Below are 17,472 nucleotides of genomic sequence, written 5' to 3'. Positions count from 1 at the left end.
CCTGAAGCCCCCTTCAAGGCTGCATCTGTCATAATCCAACTTTACCCGAATAACAGCGTGTATTAGGCTTGTTCACAGACTGTTCAGGTGGGTGAGGGGCTGATACAGTACCTGGTAAAGCGGGTGTCGCTGGGGAGTGGCTCCCTGGCGGGGGCTTTCCTCTCACTTCGTACCATCGTAAGCCCATCTTCAGAAACGGTCAGCCAGGGATGGCAGGTGTGCTCGTTCAGGCGAAAGTAGCTGCCTGCGAGGAGAGGAATCACACAGACACACACACCCCCAACAGCCAGTCACTCCTCTGCTTTCTCCACATTGTGCTCCATGCGGGCCGAGGCTTCACCACGCGTGGCCGGCTTAGCTTCCTGCACGATACACGTGAGCCTGGACTTTGCGTGGTAGTGACCCTCATGCTAATAATGGTGGCAGTTAACGTGCTGGGGGTTACCGTGAGTCTAGTACTGAGCTAAGCGGTAACTCTTATCTCATTCACTCCTTACAAGTACCCAGGGGTTAGTATTTCCATCTTGTAGAGAAGAAAACTGATGTACAGGGTGGTTGAGAAGTCAGCTGGCAGATGACAGAACTCATATTCGAACCCCAAGCCCCTCTGATTCCAGTGGCTGCGCCCTTAAATGGGAGACTGTAAATACCTGCTGGTGAACAGGAATTTCTAACCTACTTGCCAAGGGGAATAGCAATTGAGGAAATTCTTAAGGATCAATTTGACAAAGGTTAGCAAAATTCCACATTCAACTTTCAATTAGGGCAGCCGGGGAGAAGGAAGGAGATTGTAACCCTCTCCAAATCATGGTTAAAACAAAGCACACGAAAAAAAAAAAAAAAAAGTACCGGGCTGCCCGGGTGGCTCAGTGGTTGAGAATCCGCCTGCCGATGCAGGGGACATGGGTTCTGTGCCCCAGTCGGGGAAGATCCCACATGCCGCGGAGCGGCTGGGCCCGTGAGCCATGGCCGCTGGGCCTGTGCGTCCGGAGCCTGTGCTCCGCAACGGGAGAGGCCACAACAGTGAGAGGCCCGCGTACCGCAAAAAAAAAAAAAAGGTACCGAATGGGTTTAATAAATTAGTTTTTTTAAAAATCCTTTGTTTAGGGACATAGTAACTCATTCTCCATCATTGTCTCTTAGTCTAGCTCCTCGGTTCGCATTCTGTCATGTTCATTGCTTTAAATTCTACTTCAGGCCTCACCATCAAGCTGTTCACATTTTTTTTTCTTTTTTGGCTGCGTTGGGTCTTGGTTGCTGTGCGCAGGCTTTTTCTGGTTGCAACGAGCGGGGGCTACTCTTTGTTGCGGTGCGCGGGCTTCTCATCGCAGTGGCTTCTCTTGTTGCAGAGCACAGGGTCTAGGCGCGTGGTCTTCAGTAGTTGTGGCTCACGGGCTCTAGAGCGCAGGCTCAGTAGTTGTGGTGCACGGGCTTAGTTGCTCCGTGGCATGTGGGATCTTCCCGGATCAGGGATCGAACCTGTGTCCCCTGCATTGGCGGGCAGATTCTTAACCACTGCACCACCAGGGAAGCCCCAAGCTGTCCACATTTATTTCCACAATTCGATGCTGCTGGAAATTTCATTTGCTATCTGAGCGGACAGACCAGGGGGAGGCAGGTTCCCACCTTGCAGCTGACAGGCATGGCGCTTACTGGCTGCTCTCTAGGCCCAAACAAGGATCATTTTTTGAACGGATAGATATGTCTTTTGCCGATTCATGTTTATTTAAGTTTTTTGTAAATACACTCTTAACAAATTATTTGAACAAAGGAATTCAGAGAGAATAATAACCAAGGGCTGGCTGTACCTTTTGCTCTGTTCTCTTTTATCGAAACAGCCAGAATTTGACATTTCAAAACACCAAGTCAGCACAAGAAATTAGAAATGCCAGTCAACCAAAGGAAAGTTCCATCACAATATAAAAGAAAAACCTGAGTCCTAATCCCAGCCCTAACCCCTACCGCCTTTGGCAGCCATGTAACTTGTTTTTTGCATCTCTGTGGAAGGAGCATAAGTGGGGACTAATCGCATACCTTTCCTCCTGGTATTGGAAATGAGGACAAAATGACCCTACATCCCTCAGTGGAAGATCCCAGCCACAGGAACGGTGTCCCCTGAGCCCTGGGCCCAGGCTCCCTCCTTCTGCTTCTTACCTGCCTCTCACCCAATCTGCAGCTGGCCTGAGCTGGGCTTGCTCTGTGAGGTGTGGGAAGAGCCGCCTGGCTTTAGCGTACCTTAGCAAAGCTCAGAACCCAGAGCCGTGGCAGTGCTGGGATAGCAGGAGATGCATGGAATGTTTCTAGTGATATCTCTGCTGACTCAGGACTTGAACATGAGATGTGACAATTCTATGACGTGCTGATGGCAAGTGCGGGGGGGCGAGGGGGAGCTGGACGTGGATGTGGGCCCCCACTAAGGCATCCGGAGCTACGTTGGGCCTGTGGGTAAGGAGATGTTTGGGCTGATAGCAGGGAGATAATCCATGGCCCATGGCTCCTCCTGGGAATTTCATAAAGACCACGTCCCAGGGGTGGTGTTCAGCCTGTGTGAAACGTGGTTTCTGGGCCACCCAGGTTCAGTGTGACAAGCCTCTAGCCCACCTGAAGGTCATGGAGAAAAACCCTGAGTTCTAATGCTTGCTCAGCCACCCCATTGCTGTATGACTTGGGCCTTCGGTCTCCCCTTCTGTAAAATGGGACCCCAGGGCTTTGATCACCCCTGAGCCCCTTCCCAGCCTGATTTGCCATGTGTTCATATCAGAGAACATTTATCGATTTTACAATGAAGTCATAGCAGCCCTGGGTCTGCCACAAGGGGGTCACTTTGGGCCCAGAGAGTATGCGGCGGGGGTCACAGACCTGTGGTGTGGACTGTAACAGGCTCGCTCCTTGCGCTGGGGCCCCCCACGTTGAGGGCTCGCACGTAGATGGTGTAGCTCTGCCAGGGCTGTAGCTGCACCAGGCACTCGCAGGTGGGGATGCCTACAACAGACCTGGGCAAGGAGGCAGCTGAAGTCACCCTGGGGCCGGGGCAGCCAGGCCCAAGCACCAGGCCCTCCTTTCAAAGCAGGGATTTTTAACTCCCCCCGCCGCCACCCCTGTCCTCTGACCTCCAGCAGCGGTGCAGGCAGGAGTGTTGAGCCCCTCAGTGCTCCCTCCCACTCAGGTCCACTTTTCTCATTTCTTTGTATCCCTTCTGTCTGTGGCTCTCTCCCCTCCAAGCTCCCCACCCCATGTCCCAGGCACCTTGTCTAACGCATGGCGGGGGCATGCGTGCAGTTGAATCCAGTGTGTCTCAGTCTGTCTGGTAGGGACACACCCTCTCTGAGGGCAGGGGTCAAGTACCACTTACATAAGCACAACGCTGGGCCCCTAGCAGTCTCTCAGTCTGCGTTTATGAACAAATGATCTGGCTAGAGCTGAAAGGCCCACAGAAGCCCACTGCTATTAACCTCTTTGAGGGCAGCTACCTACTGGGAATAATTCAATTTATGTAAGTGGTACAGTACAGGATTACAAGCCCATGGTTGCCACTGTCTGTACTCCTGCAGCTGCCAACCCCATTTCAGTTCAGTAGGAAAGAGAAGCCTTCAGGGTGATGCCCATTTACAGATACAACACCCACACCTGGCGAGGCCGGGATGTCCAGGTCACTGAGGCTACAGCTCTGGCCAGAGGGGCACTTTTACATATTCATTCCATAAGTATTTTTTATTTTATTTATTTATTTGGTTATGCCGGGTCTTAGTTGCGACAGGTGGGCTCCTTAGTTGCAGCTCACTGGCTCCTTAGTTGCGGCTCAAGGGCTCCTTACTTGTGACATGCAAACTCTGAATTGCGGCATGCAAGTGGGATCTAGTTCCCTGACCAGGGGTCGAACTCTGGTCCCTGCATTGGGAGTGCAAAGTCTTAACCACTGCGCCACCAGGGAAGTCCCTTCATTCAATAAGTATTAACTAAACACCTTAGGTTTCAGAGACTGTGTGGGGAGGCCCTAGGGAAAATTAATGTAGTCCCTGCCCTCATAGAGCTTACAGTCTAGAAGAGAGGCATTTCCCAAGCCATCACTGGAAGAAACATAAGATGGTAACCATGACAAGTTGACAGTGTATACCTTCTATAGAAGGTATAATAGGGGAGAGGTGACTTTTGAGCTGAACTCTGAAGAATGAGGAGGTAATTGGATAAAAAGAGAGTAGAAGAGTCTCCTACATAGAAGAAGCATGCGCAAAGGCCCTGTGGCAGGAAGAAGCATGGAAAGTAGGAGGAACTAAAATATGACCAATGTGGTTGGGGCCAGAGAGGGAGGGAGAGCTGGTGTGGTTAACCTGGAGAGGCAGGAAGGGGCCAGAGCCTGTGAAGGAATTTTGTCTTTTCTCCAGAGCAACAGGATGCCATGATTAGGTTTATACTAGGAGAGTCAGCACCATCCCAGATCACCTAGGTCACTGACCAGCCTTCTGATGACCCCAATCATAATGGGCTGGTCCCAGGTATCAGGTGCCCTTAAAGTATCAGCACAAGTTGCAAAGGAAATCCAAACCATTCAGGTGGCCAGACCACTGGACTCACTGCCCTGCTTCTGAGGATCCCCAGAAGTAGATCAGCGGCCAAGGTCAGCAACCAAGGTCAGCAGCCCTGATGTTCCTGTGGACACATGGATTCTACCTGGGGCAAATGGGTGGGTGGGATAGATGGCCACGGCCCAAACCCTGAATTTAGCATGGAAGAATCTGTTGACACCAAACCCCTCTCTTCCATTTCTCCAGAGCTGGGTAGGTACACAGCAGAGCAGCCCCTGGGACTCGGTGGCTGGTACCAGGCTGCCTGGTTCATTCCCCTTCCACCAGTTTCTGCACTGCCTGGTTGTAACCCAGAGGTACATCTATGTTTCCTCCACTGTACACAGCTGTAGATTCATAGGATCTGCAAGCCCTTGTGGACACTGAGTCCAGCCCTCTTTTACCTGTGAACCCCTCCAGATCTCTGCCAACCAAAGGGGAGTGTGAGCCTCCAGACAGCCTTCTACCATGGACATGTTCTTTGTACATTGGAATCTAATCTCTTTCACTTCTGCCTCTCACAGTTCTCTCTACTTCTTAAATTCCAGCCAGGCGGGTCTCCTGGTTCCTCCAGTACAGGAAGCTCACGCCTGCCCAGGGGCCAGGTGCTGCCTCCATCCACTGTCTCAGGCCTCAGCCCTTCCCATGCATCAGGTCTCAGTTCAGACGTCTACTCTATCCAAAGTAAGCCCCCACCTCCACCGCATTCCCTATTTCATTGAGTTTCTTTTCCCTTCATAGCACTGTGTATTTTAAGCATTTGTTTTCTTGGTTTTGGTTTATTTCCCCCCACTCGACTGTCAGCTCTGGAAGGGTGGGGAATTTGTCTGTCTGGTTCACCAACGCCCAGGCACCACCTGTGCACTCAATACTTGTTGAATGAATGATGGTAAACCTTGGTTGGGCTAAGAAAGCAAACCTGAGGTTTACCATTTATTCACTCATCCATCATTCACCTTCAATGGTAGCATTCCAGCTATTTCTCACAAAACTAAGCAACCTAAAATTAAGGTTCCTGTGTGTCACAAATTCTGACCTTCTCTCCAGACTCCACACATTTCCTAAGCTCTGTCACTGTGTCAAGGCCTCTCGTGCCTAGCCAGTGCCCCTCATGACTCACTCAGTTACGCCCGAGGCTCCTGGCACTTCTGCCTGGGTCAACTCCACCGTGTATGAGTCCACAGGATTCAGGTTCCCAGACTCCCAGCAGATCAGCGCAGCCTCTTCACAGCTCCTTATCTCTTTGCTTTTCATAATGGGGGGACAAGGCGCTAAATGCAGGGGAAAGGGAGAGATGAACAAACCTGTTCACATCCAGCCCTGTGGTCCAGAGCATGGGCAGACATCGCAAGCACTCTCTTCCTACAAGAGATTCAGTGCAATAGAAAGCTATAGACTGAACATTTGTGTCCCCATCCAAATTCATATGTTGAAACCTATTCCCCAATGTGATGGTATCTGGAGTCTTTGAGAAGTGATTAGGTCATGAGGGTCAAAGGGGTTTATTATACAAGAAAACCCAATGAGCTCCCTTGCCCCTTTCTGCCATGTGAGGACACAGCAAAAAAGACAGTTGACTCTGAACCAGGAAGGGTCCTCACCAGACACTGAATCTGCTGGCACCTTGATCTTGGACTTCCCAGCCTCCAGAACCATGAGAAATAAATTTCTGTTGTTTATAAGCCACCCAATCTGTAGTATTCTGTTATAACAGCCCAAATGGACTGAGACACCAGGGAATCCCTTTCAGATGTTCCTGGAATGGAGGATGGTTGCAAGGTTCAAATGGTACTGTGTCCAAGAGCAGTACTTTTTGATATTTTGAGACCAACTGTGAGAAAATGTCCCTGCCATATCAGGCATATAGATTTGGTGTATTAAATGAAAGAAAAAAATGCAAAGCTATTCCTGCCCTTCTAAGTGAAATCAAGAGCCCTGCCACATCAAGAAAGCCGTGACTCTTGTGTCGCCTTCAGTGAAGGTCCTGCTACAGAAATAAATGGCCCCCTTACCTGTCATGTACACTGCACACTCACTGGCAGGGCTGAGGCCAGCCCTGTTCTGAGCTGTGACCAAAAATTCATACTGGGTATTTGGCACAAGGTTTGTCACTGAGCAATATGTTTCTTTGACCATCATCGTAAACTCTGGGGAAAAAATAAAGACAAGAATTCAACCCTAAAATAGGCCAACTGGCTCTAAGTTCATTGCGCTGTAATCTATTTCCCTGTAATGGATACAGAACTGGCCACCAATTCCTCCCATCTGTATATGCATGCCCTTCGGCAGCGTGACTTGGCTGATCCTTCCATTGAGAGGTCTGGTCTTTCCCACTGTGCCTTGAAGCTGGGCTTAACCATGTGACTTGCTTTGGCCAATGGGACTATAGCAAACATGGTACAGAGATTTGGGAGGTACTGGTGCACAGGGGCCTTGTCCTCTTCCTGCCAGGCCTTGTCCTCTTCCTGCCTCCCTTCCACTTTCATGGGAACAACCTTCAGCCAGCCTCCTGGAGGATGAGATCACATGGACAGAGGCCTCAGCTGTTGCAGCTGAGGCCCTAGACATATAAGCAAGGCCATCCTAGCCCATCCAGCCCTACCAAGCTGACCCAGACCAGAAGAACTGTCCAGCCAACTCATAGAATTATAATAAATCATAAATGCCATTTTATTTTATTTTTAAATTTTATTTATTTATTTTGGCTGCGCTGGGTCTTAGCTGCAGCACACAGGATCGTCGTGGTCGCACACGGGCTTCTTAGTTGTGGCATGCAAACTCTTGGATAAATGTCATTTTAAAAATTGAAGTACCTTTGATTTACAATGTTAGTTTCAGGTGTACAACATAATGATTCAATACTTTTATAGATCATACTCCAGTTAAAGTTATTATAAAATATTGGATATATTCCCTGTGCTGTACAATATAGCCTTGTAGCTTATTTATTTTATACGTAGTAGTTTGTACCTCTGAATTTCCTACCCCTGTTCTGCCCCTCCCAACAAATGAATGAATATAAATATTTGTCATTTTTAGCCAATATGTTGTGTACATGTGTGTGTTTGGGGGTGTTGTTACACAGCAAAAGCTAACTGATACACGTCCAAACATCCCCAGACTCTTGAAAGGCAGTAATAAGTCATTAATCCACTCTCTGATATCAGTTCCTTTATAACAAAGTGATCCATTAAAGATCTTTATTGATCCCCAGGACAAAGCCCCAACACAATGGCCTCTTCTGCAGAGGGTGCCAACAGGGTTGATTTGTGGCAAAAACTGACGGATCGATCAGATCTGACTTTTTGGTCCACAATCTCCCTTTTCAAATCTCCCCTTCCCGCGGCCCCCCCCCAATGCCCTCATTAGTCCTTATTCTGACCACCCTCACTCTCCCTCATCATTGCTTAAACTAACTTTTCTCAAGGATTCCCCTTCCTTCCAAATCCCTGGGCAGATAAACCATCCTCACCTTCGGCACATAGAACGCTCCACCTGCATGACCCGGTACAAGGAGAAGAGCTCTGGGCAGGGAGCCTGCAGACTTGATTCTCATCCTGGTTCTGCCATAAATCACGGTGTCCCCACAGACAGCTCATTTCTCTCTAGGTCCCAGATTCCTCATCCATAAAATGGAGATCTCTAAATCCCTTTCCAGCAGTCTCACTCTGACCCCATGCACACAGAACAGGCCCTGCCAGGCTGGCCCTAATCCCTGATTCCTTCGGATGCTCAATGTGGGCTCCTTTGCTCTCTCTCTCTCTTATTTTTTTTTTGGCTGCACCATGCAGTCTGTGGGATCTTAGTTCCCCGACCAGGGATCAAACCCATGCCCCCCTGCATTGGGAGCATGGAGTCTTAACCACTGGCCTGCCAGGGAAGTCCCCTCCTCTGCTCTCTGGACTCTCCCTTCTCAATAGGACACTGGCTTATCTATTATGGGAGGTAGGCAGGTATCTCAGCCCTAACCCCGGGCCTGCCAGCTCCGTTCCCCTGGGAAGAGAATGGGCCAAGAGCTGCCCACAGTGGAGGCTGGGGGCCATTCCCAGCAGCTGGCTCCATCTGGGAATGTGGATCAGATCAGGAGCAGCCCTCCCAGGCTGAAGAACCCCCCTCAGCCCCCATGGGGGTCTGCAGACTAACCTTCCAGATTCTCCCAACACAGGGTTGCTCTGAGGAGAGCCAGCCCGCGCTCACATGCCAGGACCTGCTAGAACCCAGCCAGTCCAGCTGGGCCTCTTCAAGGAGGGGTGTCCCCACCCCTCTTGCACACAGTGCAGCCAGAGACTTATCCCAAGGACAACTCTGACCCAACAGTGGTAGATACAGTCCATATACCTTAGCCTGGCCTTGTGATCCTCCCCAGTCAGGCCCCAACTTGCCTTCCTATTCCTTTCTGCCATGCTCACCTGCCTGCATCCCATCCTCTGTGTAGTTCCCAGATTGTGACAGCTCCAAGGAGCCAGGTGTGCAGGTTCATCCCATCTCTACCTTCCCAACCTCCAGGAAGGCAGGGCCCTGGCCTCTGAGGGGCCTTAGCTCTTCTGGAGCGTGGTTCTGTTCCTGGCAGAGCCTCACCTGCTCGGTCCTTCCCAGGCGAGCTGTCCTGCACTGGCCAGTAAGATAGATGATAGCTCTCCACGGTGTCATCGGAGTATAAGCTCCAGCACACTCGGACTGAGGAATCTGTGGCTGAGTTGGGGGCCTGTGGGTTTATCACTGGAGCAGAAGGAGCTAGAAAAGGAAAACAGAGAAAAACAAAAAGGAGGAGACTTTAGAGGTATGGATTGGGAATGGCCCCTTTTACAGGACAACCAATCCCTCAATGCATCCTTGGACTTTGGAGATGGAAGAGGCAGCCCAGAGTGGACAGGGATGGGAAGGCCAAACCCCCCAACTGTGAGCCTGAAGCAACCGGTATGTCCATTCCTGCTTTGACCAATCCACACAAGCTAGAGGAGGTGGGGTTGGTGACAGCAATTCAAGCTGGGGTATGGTTTGTAAGTCCTGACCTAGGGATGGGTCCTCTGACCCTTCCACGCCATCCAAAGAGGCAGGACAGCCAGGACCACAGCCCTGCTGACCTCAGCCCTGGAGTGAAGAGAGGAGTGAAAGAAGCCTTCAACAGGGATGCCTTGCTTTTTCTGGGGGACCCATCCAACAACCATCTCCTTCATTATGATGAGAGAAGATTGGGTTTGGCCAAATTGTGCTTTTCAGAACCAACTTCTTTAGAGTCCATCTACTGAGTTAATTCTTTTCTTCTTTGTAGGTTAATATTTCTGCCTCCCCCAGCCCCACACAGGCTCACCCACAACCAAGAAACACTCCTTGTTTTTCTTCCATAATTCTCCAACGGCAGCACCTCCCTCCATCCCAACAAGCTTTTAAGAACATCCTTATTTTCAAATTCTGAAATTGTTCAGTCCAGGTAAGACCTAAAAGAATGAACTCAGCCTTTCCTTGCTGGTTAGGGGCTGGAAGACCCTAACATGACAAAGATGAGAAGAGAAAGAACATGTATCCCCACGTGATGGAGTTCAGGATGCACAGAAGATGCCTTCTATACCCTGCAGAGAACAGCCCCATCAGGGGATGCAGTAAGAAGAAGGATGGCTCCAGATGGAAGCAGGAGGGTGATGGTCTGCATGGGACCTGGACACAGGAGGGTGAGGAAGAATCTCCATGTTTCTCAAGCGCTGACTTGGGCAATAGTGCCTTTCCTTCCAAAAGACTGGGCCTGATTACTTGGGCAACACCATCCCTAGACCATCCAAAGGACTTCATAGCTCAGTGAAATCTCCCCTTGACCCAGTAAGTCTAAGAATGGCCTCCAAGATTTATAATTAAGGACATTCATTTCAGTATGGTTTATAAAGGTGAAAAACCTAGAAACAGCATCCAACAGTTGAGGATTAAGTAAACAGATTAAGGTATATAGCCATCAGGGTGATGTTGTAGAAGAATTTATCAGTGCAAGAAAATATTCATCACAATTGTTTTGCTACAAAAAGCAGATTACAAAACAGTAATTCCATTTTTATTTTTTAAAAATCTGTATAAAGGAAAAACCAAAATGATATACAAAACATTGTTCAGAATGTTGCTGGGTGTTGGTGAGAAAGGAAAGGTGAGCAATCAATAAAAGCTAAATTGTAGTACCATTCTTAAAAATAAGTTATCACAATAAGATTTTTTTTTTTTTTTTTTTTGCGGTATGCGGGCCTCTCACTGTTGTGGCCTCTCCCGTTGCGGAGCACAGGCTCCGGACGCGCAGGCTCAGCGGCCATGGCTCACGGGCCCAGCTGCTCCACGGCATGTGGGATCTTCCCGGACCGGGGCACGAACCCGTGTCCCCTGCATCGGCAGGTGGACTCCCAACCACTGCGCCACCAGGGAAGCCCCACAATAAGATTTTTAAGAGCTACCTGGCACCATGTGACGTGCTGTACATACATTACTGTATTTATTTCCTACCATGTCCCCATGAGTCATGATTATGTCCATTTTACAGACAAGGAAACCAAGGCTCAGGTTAGGTGAGTTGTCCAGGGTCACACAGCTAGGAAGTAACAGGGCTGGGATTCTCACCAGCTCCATAGGATTCTAAAGCCCATCTCTTAACCCTATGCTAAAAACAGCCACCTGGGAGGAACATAAATACAACAGTCGAGGAAATAAAATTTGGGATACTTGCTTGGAGTAAATTAGGCTTTCTGGGGCCAGATGTTGGCACCCTGGAAAGTGAGGGTGGGTATTTACCCCGGGAAGGTCAGCTTCTGTTTTCACCCTTACAAGTCATAAAGACAAAACCATGAAGCTTATGCAGCTGGTGGGGGGAAAATGCCTGTTTCTAAATCTTTATGATTTTTTTTTAGCCATCAAAGTTTCTAACTCAAAGCTCAGGGAAACCGGTGTGAAGTATGCACACAAGTGAGATACGCACCTGGGATGGTGTTAATGGAGCCCATAAGCTCCTCCACCTCAGAGAAGTCCAAGGTCTGGTCTTCAAATTCAGGCTGCGCCGAGATTTCCACATCTGTTTTTGTTTTCAGGAATTTTCCGAGTCTGTGAGTATAAAAAGACACACTAACAAGAATGGAGGGGCATTCTCCTCGGGGGTCACTGGTGATAAGCAATGAGGGCCTCTTGGCTGAACTTTTATTTCCTTATTTTAACGTGCTGCGGGCTGCCTTCTGGCATCTGCTTCAGTGGCTGACCTACGAGGTCACCCACGGGGATGGGCAGGTTGGTTTCCGCCTTTGAGGAGAAGAGAAGGGGTGGGGTCATGTCAGAGGGTAGGGGGCAGGAGGATGTCCACCTATGAGCCCCAGATCCACACCTTCTGGAAGATCCTCTGATGCGGACCTGGGAGTTCCCACCCCACATCACCCCAGGCCCCAGAGACATACAGCCCCTCTGGGGCTCCCTCTCCACATGGTCAAGTGCCCTCAAGTCGATGACCATGGACCGGGGCTCTGGGTCTCCTGCACATGCTCCTGGCCATCACAGGGTTTGTAAGTAGCAGAGGCACAATTTGTAACCATGTCTGTCTTTTGCCAAAACTCACGCTCTTAACCCTTATATTATTAAGCTTCAGTGTTCGTGTTGCTTTACAGACATTGTCTGAATTTATTCCCATAAAGCTATCCCTGTTGGTAGGTAAGGAAGGTGGGTCCTAGACTGGTTGGACTTGCCCAAGGTCATGGGGGTAGCAGGATTTAAACTCCAGTCTGACTCTATAAGGTGCATGCTTTCCGCAGCACACGGTCTGGGCCCTGGCCCAGCTGGGGGATGCTGGGGATGATCTCTGTTCCTCCTGCTGAAAGGAGGGGCTCAGAGAGGAAATCTGACCCTGGGCTTGCAGGCTGGGCCTCATAATATGCTCCCTTCCAGCTCTGAGGTTCTAAGATTTGGTACTAGCGGGTCCTTGTGATCCCATACCGTCCTTCCAAAGCCAGTGCTATTTACTCGTAGGGGCAGACACAAAATCTGAAACTGGGAGCATATAACCAAGTGGAACTGATACCTAGTTGGATATGTAGAGGTAAAAGGAACAGAAGAAATACATGTCAGGGCTTCCCTGGTGGCGCGGTGGTTGAGAGTCCGCCTGCCGACGCAAGGGACACGGGTTCGTGCCCCGGTCCGGGAAGATCCCACGTGCCGTGGAGCGGCTGGGCCCGTGAGCCATGGCCGCTGAGCCTGCGCGTCCGGAGCCTGTGCTCCGCAACGGGAGAGGCCACAACAGTGAGAGGCCCGCGTACCGCAAAAAACAAAAAAAAAACAAGAAAATACATGTCACAACAAAAGTATTACCTCTCAGCCATAGCCACAGCATCCTAAAAAGGAGGAGAAAGAGAAAAAATATTGAATTGAATTTGGAAATAAATTTCTTTTTCAAACTATATAATAATATAAACATATGTTAAAACTTGGAAATGAGTAAAAGAGAAAAATCAGCCATGTCCCATGCCCTAACAAAAATGACTCTTATGACACCTGTATAGTTTCTTCCCATTAACATTATGTGAGCGCTTTCCAGGTTACGAATGGTCTTCTGGATCATCAATTTGAAAGACTGTGTAACAGTTCATTGAATAGAAACTCCATCGTTCACTCTACTGTTGGACATTTTGGTTGTTTCCAATTTGTCACCATCATAACGTCTTCATATATATCACTTTCTCCACAATCTGGATTATGTCACTAAGCTACAGTGATATTGAGGAACCATTGGTTCAAAAGGTCTGAGTAGTACTGAGGGCTCTGATGGTGCCTGCCCACCTACTGTCCAGCTTGGGTCACAGCTCCCTGGCCACCCCAAGCACGGCAGGAAGGAGGTGCTGTTGGGCTTGGAAGGACCACTGTGGCGTGGCCAATGTAAAGGCTGTATTTGGTAACTAGGAAGTTCTGGAGACTGAGGGCCCCTCCCTCACATACTGGGACCCCACTGCTGCCCCATATTCCTGTGGGACCTTGTAAAGAAAGGAGACCCCAGCTCTGAGCTTGAAATTCCCACAGTCTGGCTACATGGGGACTTGGGGTCAAATTGAAGTAGATTTCAAGGGTATCAAGAGATGGATTTTTTTTTTGTATGTCTGAGCTTATGAAGTGAGATGTATAATGGCTGCACTAGTAACTGGGAAACAGGAGGTGCCTTTTTAGCCTGGAGATCTTTCTCCCCAGACCTCCAGGAGGCTGTCTGAGATGGCTAGAAAAGTCTCAGAGCACTGTTTTTTGTTTGTTTTGTTTTTTGTTTTTGTTTGTTTTAATTTTTGGCTGCGGCATGTGGGATCATAGTTCCCCAAGCAGGGATGGAACCCGTGCCCCCTGCATTGGAAGGTGGAGTCTTAACCACTGGACCGCTGGGGAAGTCCCCTCAGAGCACTGTTTTTGCCCCACTTCATGATGAGGGCACAGATCTCTGGGTAACCAGGACAGAGGAACAAAGACTCTGGTGTTAGCTGAGCAATGGTGGAGGGAAGGGTCAGCTGTGTATGAGCCTGCTCAGCCACTCATGGCGAAGCTGTGCAGAGAGACGAAGGATGTATCATCATGGTGATACATCCAGTGGAATCGAATGCTGACCGTGAAAGTTGGTTCCAACATCTCCAGGTAGAGAGGGGACAATCTAACCTACTCTAATCATAATTGTCATTTCAGTTCCTTATTTCATTTCACTTCATTACTGACCTTAATGAAATCAACTTTCTCTTCATGACACATCTCCTCTATTGTTTCCATCAGTTCTTTGCAGGTTTCAAGATTTTCTCCACAGCTGACCAGCTGTCCATACAAGGCTTCCAGCTTCTCTTTCTTTTTCTCCTCTAGAGCTTGTATTTTTTCTTCATATTTTTGAGCAAGTGTTTCCAAGATCTCATTGTAATGTGACTCAAAGTTTTTTTCTTGTCTTCCAAAATTCTCCTGCAAGATATAGTTGATCTCAGCCATCATTTCACTGCATTTATGTTGACTACAGAGTTATTTGGGGCATGAAAATGTATCTATCCAGAGATGTTTTAGTCCCTCCCTGTTGTCTTAACATCGCTTGCCAGGGTGCTGAGGTGGACAAAAGGGTAGCTAGGACCAGGAGTCTCCAGCTAGAACCCCAGCAATAATCTTAACAAGAATTACTGCTTTCTCTGCTGGCCGCATTTTGCAATCCTCTTCCCCATACCCCACCCACTTCTGTTTTAGCCACCTCCCATCACCATGACAACCGACCAGGAAGACTTCCAGTGATGAGTCAGCCTGACACTGGAACTTTGGACCTTAACATGGAGATGTCTGCCCTGGGAGAATCCCACCTATCTTTCCCTCCTGAGCTCTCAACATCTGGTAACACTCACCTCCACTCCCTGATGCTTGGATTATAATACAAACATCAGGATCACACAGATTCTCATATCAACTAAGAAAAAGGTGCAGGGGAAGGGGAACAAGCCAGATGGTGCTGCCTAATAGATGAGAAAAGGCAGGAAGACAGAGAGAGGGTTGTGCCAGTACTTAATCCTGGAACGCAGTGGATGAGAAACATTAATTAAAGCATATCAAATCCTGGTCCCCCTAAATTAGATTGGAAGCCCAGGAGAGCTCTGTGGGTTCTGATTTATACCATCCTTATTAGATAACAGAGACATTTCCAAAGAAGAGGCTCTTATCAATCATTCAGGGAGTATTTACTGAGCACCTACTGTGTACACATTCTAAGACTTGCTCAGAATGGTGAAAGAGAGGGAAAAGCAGTAGGTGACCCCCACCAGTGTTGAGTGTAAAAGGAAGAGCTTAGAGTCCTCACTGAGGGTGAAGCTGCTCTGAACAGAGAGTGAGCTGGCAGTACAGAGGGTAGGGGGTTCTGTCCTGGCTGTTGTATACTTGCCCTCCTACCACCCACCACCCTATGCTTAGATGTGGAAGGGCTTCTTGTCCCTTCTCTGTGCCTTCTATAGGGAAAGAGTGGAATAGCCGCCCTCCCTTTTAAGATCGGGGGTGGGGAGGAAAGTCTAGCTTCACGGGAAGGGGGCCCAGGGCTTAGTTCATTCATATGAGTTGCTCCTGTTGATACAATCTGAGGCTGCCTTAATAGAAGAAGAGCATCCACATGAAGAGAGGGGACACAGGAAGTCCTCTGGTCCTTATTTCTGGGCTACCTCATTTGGATGGCTAGGCTGCATGCTGGCATCACAGCAGTGGACTTCACACCTACTAGGCACACCCAGGGGACCGTGACATGTTTGGTGACAGGCACAGAAACTTATTGATCTTGTGAGAAATAGGTAACAGCCGAGGAACACTTATCAATGACAGGATGGGTGTCTTGCAATGCCTTATCAGGCTGGCCCATGAAAGAGTCCTACCTTGTAGTAGGACCAGAGCTATAAAGACACCGAAGACTCAGCCCATGAGAGCTAATAGTTCAGTAGGGAGTGCTGCCAGGTAATCATTTCCACAGGTACATGCCCACTGTGCTATGGGAGGGCAGAAAGAGGGATGAGGGAAGAGGAGCACTACTGACACCATATGTTCCAAGAAAACAGGTTCCCTAACTCATACCAGACACAGCTGATGGAAGCAATGTGTATCTGACTGGGTCAGCAAGCGTGCTCTTACCTCCACAGTGATGAAAACCTCCTCCAAGTGACTTGCAAAATTTTCCATCTCAATAATCTGCTTTTCCAACTTGTACATGTTTTTGTGAATTTCATCCTATCAAACAAAGGATCCCAAGAAGGCATTAATGCTATGTTTTCTCTCTCTCTCTTTTGTAGAAGGCATTTTAGATTTATTCCCTGCCTACATACTTGAGATTCAAATGCAATATCCAGAGAAAGGAGGATGAGGGCGATCTATTTACCTTGGCACTTTCCAGTGCTTTACCGAGTGGGGTCACCTCATGCTCCTTGTGCTCATCAAAAACCTTCTCCGACACTCTTACTGGAGTTTTGCAAGTGACACAGAAGACATTGGCAGCTTCTTCCTCATCCTCCTCCTCTGGGATAACGTAGCACTCATACTCCTCACTGGCATGGCCGTGGGTGTACCTATAGGCTTCCCGCAAGTCCTGGCACTGGCCTGCTGAGCCCCATGCCCCGAAGCCCAGGTCCTCAGCCTTCGCAGCCTCGTCACTAAGTCTCCAGTCTCTCTGCTCCCTCAGTGGCTCTCTCCCCATCATCATATAAGGAGGATACTCTGAAACCTCTATTCTGGGCATGCTTTTGTCAATAAACTCATCCCCTAATTCGTGATCATCTTCAAGTCCATATAGATGGACAAGTTCATCCACTTCCTCTCCAAGGTCTCTCTGAGCCTTCCCTTTCATGGGCTGTCTTGGCTCATTGGTCATTTCGGCTTGAACTACTTCTCTTCTCATCTGAGTGTCTTCTTCTGGGAAGATCTGCAGTCTGTCGTCAGAGTCATACAGATCCATGTGATGAAAGTGGAAGTCCTTGGAAGCAGCGGGCCTGCCCAGCCCTGGTGCCTCCCCCGCCTCCCCCTCCATCGTAGCTCTGGGCAGCACTTCTGCACAAGCAGGATTCTTCCTGGACAGTTCCTAGTGGATACCCTGGATCCTAGAACACAAAACCCCATTTATGAGAAGGTCGTTGCAGTAGATAGTCATTAGATTGGGCTCAACTTATTCACAATTAAAAAAAACAAATCATCTGAACAGCTCAGTTGTAGTTTCACTTTAAACAATCTGTAAAGAAATGTTTGCTTTCTACAGGAGGATGGGCTTCCTAAGCTTAAAAGAGACAGGAGAAATTATGAAAAAAAAACCACATAAATTGATTTGACTAACAAATGACCACTATACTTTGAAAAAACCTAAAAATCTCAAAAGGCAAAATAATAGGAAGTGTTTCAGGCAATTATTATTAAACAAATTATATGAATTAATTGAAAAGAAAAA

The 17,472-nt window shown here is 48.6% G+C and overlaps 2 protein-coding genes across 4 annotated transcripts in view; one reads left to right on the top strand and one right to left on the bottom strand.

Moving 5' to 3' along the window:
* LOC308613613 (uncharacterized protein) overlaps nucleotides 1-11,108 on the top strand; it is a 26,319-nt gene extending 15,211 nt beyond the window's left edge. Inside the window, exons 4-6 of one of the 3 annotated variants that reach the window (XM_081227345.1) lie at nucleotides 5,111-5,246; nucleotides 9,372-9,479; nucleotides 9,835-11,108. In XM_081227345.1, coding sequence (XP_081083471.1) covers nucleotides 5,111-5,246; nucleotides 9,372-9,479; nucleotides 9,835-9,839 — 249 coding nt within the window. In that variant the 3' untranslated portion in view covers nucleotides 9,840-11,108. Of the gene's footprint in view, nucleotides 1-5,110; nucleotides 5,653-9,371; nucleotides 9,480-9,834 lie in introns of those variants that run through there. The other 2 variants (XR_014015275.1, XR_014015276.1) reach the window with 2 other exon arrangements.
* The window catches only part of FSD2 (fibronectin type III and SPRY domain containing 2), a 23,965-nt gene extending 6,493 nt beyond the window's left edge, over nucleotides 1-17,472 (bottom strand). Inside the window, exons 1-10 of the mRNA XM_081227349.1 lie at nucleotides 16,417-17,472; nucleotides 16,173-16,268; nucleotides 14,256-14,486; nucleotides 12,879-12,901; nucleotides 11,509-11,630; nucleotides 9,141-9,296; nucleotides 6,575-6,709; nucleotides 5,683-5,833; nucleotides 2,856-2,993; nucleotides 112-240 (exon numbers count right to left, since the gene is read on the bottom strand). Of these exons, the coding sequence (XP_081083475.1) occupies nucleotides 112-240; nucleotides 2,856-2,993; nucleotides 5,683-5,833; nucleotides 6,575-6,709; nucleotides 9,141-9,296; nucleotides 11,509-11,630; nucleotides 12,879-12,901; nucleotides 14,256-14,486; nucleotides 16,173-16,268; nucleotides 16,417-17,061 (1,826 nt within the window). The 5' untranslated portion in view covers nucleotides 17,062-17,472. The remainder of the gene's footprint in view (nucleotides 1-111; nucleotides 241-2,855; nucleotides 2,994-5,682; nucleotides 5,834-6,574; nucleotides 6,710-9,140; nucleotides 9,297-11,508; nucleotides 11,631-12,878; nucleotides 12,902-14,255; nucleotides 14,487-16,172; nucleotides 16,269-16,416) is intronic.

The sequence above is a fragment of the Mesoplodon bidens genome (assembly GCF_964165515.1).
Source record: "Mesoplodon bidens genome assembly, chromosome: 3".
Taxonomy (NCBI): Eukaryota; Metazoa; Chordata; class Mammalia; order Artiodactyla; family Ziphiidae; genus Mesoplodon; species Mesoplodon bidens.
Note: the sequence above shows the minus strand (reverse complement) of the source record. Positions and strands in the feature narration are given on the sequence as shown.